At 39.7% G+C, this 7,567-nt stretch overlaps 1 protein-coding gene across 1 annotated transcript; it reads right to left on the bottom strand.

Moving 5' to 3' along the window:
* Nucleotides 1-2,299: 2,299 nt before the first annotated feature.
* LOC141628298 (uncharacterized) lies at nucleotides 2,300-3,697 on the bottom strand. Its single transcript, XM_074441458.1, has 3 exons — nucleotides 3,030-3,697; nucleotides 2,559-2,747; nucleotides 2,300-2,417 (listed from the first exon to the last, which is right to left on the bottom strand). The coding sequence occupies exons 1-3, from the start codon at nucleotides 3,695-3,697 to the stop codon at nucleotides 2,300-2,302; spliced, it is 975 nt and encodes a 324-aa protein (XP_074297559.1).
* Nucleotides 3,698-7,567: the final 3,870 nt, after the last annotated feature.

Raw genomic sequence — 7,567 nt, 5'->3', positions numbered from 1 at the left:
ATTACAGGAACCGTTTGAATACTTCGCGTCATGTCAAGACATAAAGTAGTGACATGAACACTAAGAAATTCGTTACCCTTAGCACTCTATGTCTAGAATGACTCTCGTGATGCCAAGGAACACAGATGTTCACAGAGATCTTGAGTAAGGGGTGAGGGTATGTACAAGGAAGCTCGTTTGTTTGAACACCTAATCCCGCCCGCCTCGATAGCGGCCTCTACTAATGATCAGAAGTTATTTACACTTGATATGTTGTCAAATGTATGCATGCTATGCAACATCCACGTTTTAAACCTAGCATGTGAAATTAGACTAAGTCAGTGAACAAGCAATTTAGCAATTAATTAGGTCGAAGTTGGAATTAGATTAATTACGTGTGAACGCAAAGTAAATAAATCATACAAGAAATAAAGAACAAAAATAAAATAAATTACATAGATTACAATTGAATTATGTTGAATTTACGTCATAAATGTGCTCGAAAAGGATTTGAAAATAAAAGAAAATAGAAAAGAAATTAAAAGAAATTAAATTATGAAAATATGTCGAATAATAAGTGATAATACAAATAATAGTCGATTAGAAACTTAATTAAGAGACAGAAGCCAGCCCAGAGCAGGCGCTGTAACTGGTGCGTCCTCTGGAAGAGGCGCATCATCTGTTGCGGCTGTTCTAGAGCTGGGCTCTGACTGTGAAAGTCAGACCTGTGGTTAGTTAATGCTCCTTGGTTGTTTTACTTTGATTATTAGCAAACGACTCAAGTAAAAATGATTTAATCAGATAACATGCATCTAAGATCGTCATAAAGTGAAAGAGAACGAATTAAAATGAAGGTTTACGAGTTATGGTTATTTACGATGTCGAAATTGCAAAAGATGAGAACTTGGATTACAAAATAAACGAAAACGGAGTTAAGGGTTGAAAAAACTGGAAAACAAACTAAAAACATGCACAAAGACGAATTCAAATGACTCGATATAGAGAAATCGAATCTTTTAATTCCGGGTTTGAATTAATGACGAAAACCGACAAATATTGAACTATAAGGGATTTTGGTTGGAAAGAATTTTATGAAATGAGTAAAAGCATTGAAAACATGAGAATTTGAAGAAAATATAAGAGAAACAAAAGAAAGGGACGAACAACAGATAATCGAGGAAGAAGAAGAAGAAGAGCAGCAGCAGACAAGCAGCCTCTGGAAAAGGCGCAACAGATGATGCGATTATTCCAGAAGGCGCATCTGCTTATGCGTTTCTTCTCGACGGTCTTTCGCTGGTGTTTCGTCAAAAAGGGTTTTAAAGCGTTGTTTTTAAAAAGGTTTTGAGCATACTTATGACATAAATTCTTACAAAAACTATAATACATCAATAAAATTGGGATTTACACCCTCAGACTTACATGTTTGACGAAACAAGATTGACTAACTTGTCGTTAGTGATTGCTCAACTCGATGTATGAGAGAAAGTGCCCTGAAAAAGGATTTAAAACAAATTGATTAGATTGATTGAGTGGAGTTGGTCAAATTGGTCGGTCTATGCAAACGTGACTGGTACTCAGAATGATCTGAGCTTACGTGGTCGCGTGGAGCAAGCATGTAGGCGTCGAAAAGTAAGAGCACGGTCTTATAATACAAGGGGAGAAGGGAAGGGTGTATACTCGCGTGAAAAATATGTTAGGCGGAGGCCTCTATTTATACTAATCACGTGAAGGAATTTAGGAAAAAGTAGGATTAGTAAAGAAATCCGAAAGAAATCTGGAAACTGGAAAAAACCAGCCCAGGAAGAGGTGCAACAGGAACTGTGACCTTCCTAATAGGCGCAGCTCCTGCTGCGTTTCTTTTGGGTGGTTTCCTCCTCAGCAAGAAAGATTTCTTCCGTTTTAATTATTTTATATTTCATTTCCGTCTTACAAATTTATTATCCAATTAATTAAATTATTAAATATCATTTAAAACACATTTTAATATTATTCTACCGTGTAAAATGCGGGGTATTACAATCTTCCCTCCTTAAAAAGAACTTCGTCCCGAAGTTTCACCAAAATACCCAAACAACAGAAATAATATCTCAAATAAATTCCAACTAAATTTCTTATCAAATCTCTCACAAGATACTTTTATTATTAAATTATCATATAAATGTTATAAAATACGAGATGTTACATCCTATCCCCCTAAGAAAAGGGTTACGTCCCCGTAACCAACTAACTCAAACAAAAAGACTAGGGTACATTTCTCGCATAGCAGCTTCAACTTTCCATGTAGCTTCTTCCACCTTATGATTAGACCATAAAACCTTCACTAATGCAGCCTCACTCTCCTATCCAAGATTTCCTTAGGCTCTTCAACATAAGACAACTGCTCATCAAGCTCAACATGCTCAGGCTCCAGCACATGAGTAGGATCACTCACATACTTCCTCAATTGTGAAACATGAAAAACATTATGCACTCTATCCAAAGATGGAGGTAATGCTAAACGGTAAGCTACCTCTCCAACTCTGTCTAAAATCTCATATGGCCCAATATACTTCTGACTCAACTTCCCTTTCTTCCCAAACCTCATCACACCTCTTATAGGAGACACTTTAACCAACACCTTATCTCCCACAGCAAACTCTATATCACTCCTTTTCAAATCTGCATAGCTCTTCTGTCTATCTTGCGCTGCACGCATCTTTTGACGAATAATGTGCACTTGCTCCACCATTTCCTGTATCATCTCAGGTCCCAACACAACTGCATCGGCCCTGTCATCCCAACACACAGGACTCCTACACTTCCTGCCATACAATGCCTCAAAAGGTGCCATGCCAATACTAGCATGATAACTGTTATTATACGAAAACTCAATCAAATCCAACCTCTCCTCCCAAGATCCACCAAACTCCATCACACAAGCTCTCAGCATATCCTCCAAGGTCTGAATAGTCCTCTCGGTCCGACCATCTGTAGCTGGATGAAATGCTGTACTCATCTTCAACTGAGTCCCCATCAAAGATTGCAATTCTTGCCAGAACTTAGATATAAACCTTGAATCACGATCAGAAACAATATCCTTTGGCACACCAAGAAGCTTCACCACATTTTTGACATAAGATTTAGCCAACTCAGCTTTACTCCAAGTATCTTTCATAGGAATGAAGTGAGTTGACTTAGTCAATCGATCCACAATAACCCATATCATGTTATTTCCTCTCTGAGTCTTAGGCAACCCCACAGTGAAATCCATCGAAATGCTTTCCCACTTCCATTCAGGCACATCCAAGGACTGAACTTTACCTTGTGGTCTCTTATGCTCTCCCTTCACTCTTTGACAAACCAAACATCTAGCAACGAACTCAGCAACCTCTTTCTTCATTTTAGGCCACCAAAAAGTCTTCTTCAAATCTTTATATAATTTATCTCCTCCAGGATGAACAGAATATGGAGTAGAATGAGCTTCAGTTAAAATCATTCTTTTTAATTCTTCATCATCGGGTACACACCATCTCCCAGTAAACCTCAAACCACCATCACTACCCATGTGAAACCGCTTCTTCCCGCCTTCCACCATGGCCTCACCCACGGCCTCTCTCCACCGCGCCACTCTCGCATCTTCTTCTTGCTTTTTCCTGATCTCTTCATACAACTTTGGCTCAATGGTCAAATCTCCAATTGTATCTCCTTTCCTGATCATAGAAATGCCCATCTTTTCCATTTCCTAATGCAATCTCATCCTAGACATGGCACTACACAAAGCATGGACAGATTTCCTACAAAGTGCATCCGCCACCACATTAGCTTTCCCTTCATGATAAATTATTTCCATGTCATAATCTCCAATTAACTCTATCCATCTCCTCTGTCACATATTTAGCTCCTTCTGAGTATAAATGTACTTTAAGCTCTTGTGATCAGAAAATACCTTAAAAGTAGCTCCATAAAGATAATGACGCCACAATTTCAAGGCAAAAACCACCGCTCCCAATTCCAAATCATGAGTTGGATAGTTTGCTTCATACTGCTTCAGCTGTCTCGAGGCATAAGCTATTACTTTCCCATTCTGCATAAGCACACATCCCAAACCATTCTTTGAAGCATCCGTATAAACTTCAAAATTCTCACTCCCTTCAGGCAAGGCTAAAATAGGAGCTGTAGTCAGGCGCTCCTTCAGGGTTAGGAATGCCTTCTCACAACTCTCATCCCACTGAAACTTATTCTCCTTCCTCATCAAGGTAATCAAAGGCTTAGCTATTTTTTAGAAGTCTTTTACAAACCTCCTATAATAGCCAGCCAACCCCAGAAAACTTCTAATATCCCTCACATTCTTCGGTCTCTCCCACTTGGACACTGCCTCAATCTTGCTTGGATCCACTGACACTCCTTCCTTTGACACCACATGCCCCAGAAAGGCAACCTTCTCTACCCAGAACTCACACTTGCTCAACTTAGCATAGAGATTATTTTTCCTCAGGGTCTGCAACACAATCCTCAAATGCTTCTCATGCTCTTCTTTATTCTTAGAATACACCAGGATATCATCGATAAAGACAACCACGAACTGATCCAAATAGGGACTAAACACACGGTTCATTAAGTCCATGAAGACTGCCGGTGCATTAGTTAATCCAAATGGCATAACAACAAATTCGTAGTGTCCGTACCTTGTCCTAAATGCAGTCTTTGGAATATCTTCGTTCTTAATTCTCAACTGATGGTACCCCGACCTCAAATCAATCTTTGAAAATATTCTAGCCCCACTCAGCTGGTCAAATAAATCATCAATCCGCGGCAAAGGGTAACGATTCTTGATAGTCACATTATTCAGCTCTCTATAGTCAATACACAACCTCATGCTCCCATCTTTCTTCTTAACAAATAACACAGGTGCTCCCCAAGGTGACACACTCGGCCTCACATAGCCCTTATCCAACAATTCCTCTAACTGCTTTTTAAGCTCCTCCAACTCTTTAGGTCCCATCCTATAAGGTGCTTTAGAAATTGGTCCCGCCCCAGGTTTTAAGTCAATGCCAAAATCAATATCCCTCTGAGGTGGTAACCCTGGAATCTCATCTGGAAACACATCCTGAAAGTCTTGTACAACAGGTATAGATGCCGCACCAGGCACCTCCTCTCGCGTGTCCCTCACATGACACAAGATCAACTCACCTCTCTTCCTCAAACAAGATTTTAAGGTAACTGTTGAGATAAGTTTTATTTTTGCTTTAACTACAAATCCCTTGTAAGACACTTTTATTCCCTTAGGTCCACTCAAGGTTACTTTCTTTTGGTGACAATCTATAAAGGCTTTATATTTACTCAACCAATCCATCCCTAAAATTACCTCAAAACCACCCAAAGGAAATTCAATCAAACTGGTCAAAAAGATAGCTTCCCCAATTTTAACTGACACATCTCTATACACACGATTACAAGGTATGGAATCCCCCGAAGGTATATCAACTAGGTCTTTTATCTCATCATATTCTTTCAAGTTTAAAGTCCTAGCATGCTTACTTGAAATAAAAGAGTGGGTAGCTCCCGAATCAAACAAAACAAAGGTAGGCTCAGAATTAACAAGAAATGTACCCGTGACAACATGAGCATCTTCCTCAGCAGCCTCCTTTCCCATCATAAATAATTTCCCACTGCTCTTAGCTCCACTCTGGCTAGCTGATTCTGACCCATTCTGCTGATTTCCACTGTTCATTATCTTCTGAAAATTATTGCTTTGGTTGTTGTTGAAGCGATTTTGGTTGGAATAATTGTTGTTGCTCCTCTGATAATTGCCACCACCAGATCTTGGATTATAATTTCCATAATTCTGCATAGGAGTACGATAGCCTCCACTCTGGTTCACATTTACAAAACCCCTTCCTTGACTTCCCACATGAACTCTGCAATCAGCAATCTTATGACCCACTTTCCCACATCTAAAGCAAGTAAGCACACCGCCTCCCGAAGATCCTCCTCTGCCGAAACCTCCACGGTTTCCATTCCCATTCTGCCCATTGTTGGAGAAAAAAGATCGGTATGGATTCACATTTTGTTTCTTATCCCCAGTATTCTCACTTGCAGCCTCAGTCTTTCTCTTCTCACCCTTTTCTTTCTTTTTTTCCTTAAGCATATCTGCAATCCTCTCAGCATGTCCAGCTCTTTAATACACGTCATCCATGTTACTTGGTTGCCCAGCTGCCAGCCTCTTCTTGATAGTTGTGGTCAACCCCTTCTCGAATCTAAGTGCCAACATCTCCTCACTGAAGTTTAAGTCTGCAACATACTCATATAGCTCCATGAACTTATTGTAGTAGGTCTCCACTGTCATCTCATCTGTCATTTTAAAAGAGTCAAATTCTGCTCTCATTCTTCTCTTAATTTGCTCTGGAACGAACACAACTTTCATAACCTTCTTGAACCCCGACCACCTCACATAATCACTTCCACTATTTGCAACAGCCTCTCTCACAGCCTCCTTGCTTCTAGTCCACCACATACCAGCCTTCCCTCTTAGATAATAAGCAGCCTGATCCACTTGCATTTCCGCAGGACACTTCAATAGCTCAGAAAGATTATCAAATTCTCTGTGCCAATCTCCCAATAAAGAAGGTGCTCCCAAACCATCATACTTTGTCGGATTGTGCCTCGCAATAGAAGCACTCACTTTAACTGAATCTTGCACTGAACCCTTAGCTTTCAACGCAGCTGTCAAGGCCTCATTCATAGCAATCAGACGATCAATCTCCTCTTGAGACATAGAAGTGGGTGTAGGTGTAGATGTAGGCTTCTTTAGAGGCATGGTTCTGATGTTAAAGGAAAGAAAATACACACATAAGCTTTTGCTCAGGAATTTAGGCATAAGGTTTTAATTAATACACCTGCAACAAAACAACATGTGGTTGACTGGACTGGCCTAAAGCCAGCCAACCATGTGACGCACAACCGTCCAAAACCGCCATACCCACAAACTTATTGCTTAATCATTAGATTACTACACTAATCATGGCTTAGGGATCACATAACCGCATATCACTAGACATAATATTTCTAATTCACACAACATCCATTCATAAAGATTAATAATTAATAATTCCCGCTATTAATTCAAATAAATTTATATAATTTCAACCAAATAATTCAATTCATTATTTGATGCATATTATAACCCAATTTCAACACAAATCCCAATAGTTACTCCAATTCTCACGGACCTAGGCCAAATGCTATCATATATTACTTACCTCAATCCGCGTCCTGCAGCAAGGTTAGAAATTTCTATCGTAAGACAGATAATTGACCCTTAAGACAGAAGATATTCTCTATTTACCCCACTCGTTCAATTCACTCAAAGGTCACCGGTTCAAAACTGAAAGGGCCAGAAGTTTGGTGTGAGGGGGCCCCTAACTCATCCCAAGCCTTAAGGGGCTCCTAACAGTTTCTACCCGAGTTCATTTTATTAGACTCATCCTAAATTCATTGGGTTCATTTTTTTTAGGCCTGAGGAACGTACTCTCTGATACCACTTTGTAACACCCCCATTTATTTAAGAGCCTTTACTAGGCATTCCTAGATAAATGAACGTGTTACCATA

This window comes from Silene latifolia, chromosome Y (genome assembly GCF_048544455.1).
Source record: "Silene latifolia isolate original U9 population chromosome Y, ASM4854445v1, whole genome shotgun sequence".
NCBI lineage: Eukaryota > Viridiplantae > Streptophyta > Magnoliopsida > Caryophyllales > Caryophyllaceae > Silene > Silene latifolia.
The sequence above is the reverse complement of the archived record's forward strand: the minus strand, read 5'-3'. Positions and strand labels throughout refer to the sequence as shown.

Coding starts and splice junctions, on each gene's coding strand:
- LOC141628298 (XM_074441458.1), bottom strand. CDS start 3,697: ATGGAAAAGATGGGCATTTCTATGATCAGGAAAGGAGATACAATTGGA. Junction 2,748..3,029: donor GTTTCTGATCGTGATTCAAG/GTTTATATCTAA, acceptor TTGGGATGACAG/GGCCGATGCAGTTGTGTTGG. Junction 2,418..2,558: donor CCTATAAGAGGTGTGATGAG/GTTTGGGAAGAA, acceptor TTCACAATTGAG/GAAGTATGTGAGTGATCCTA.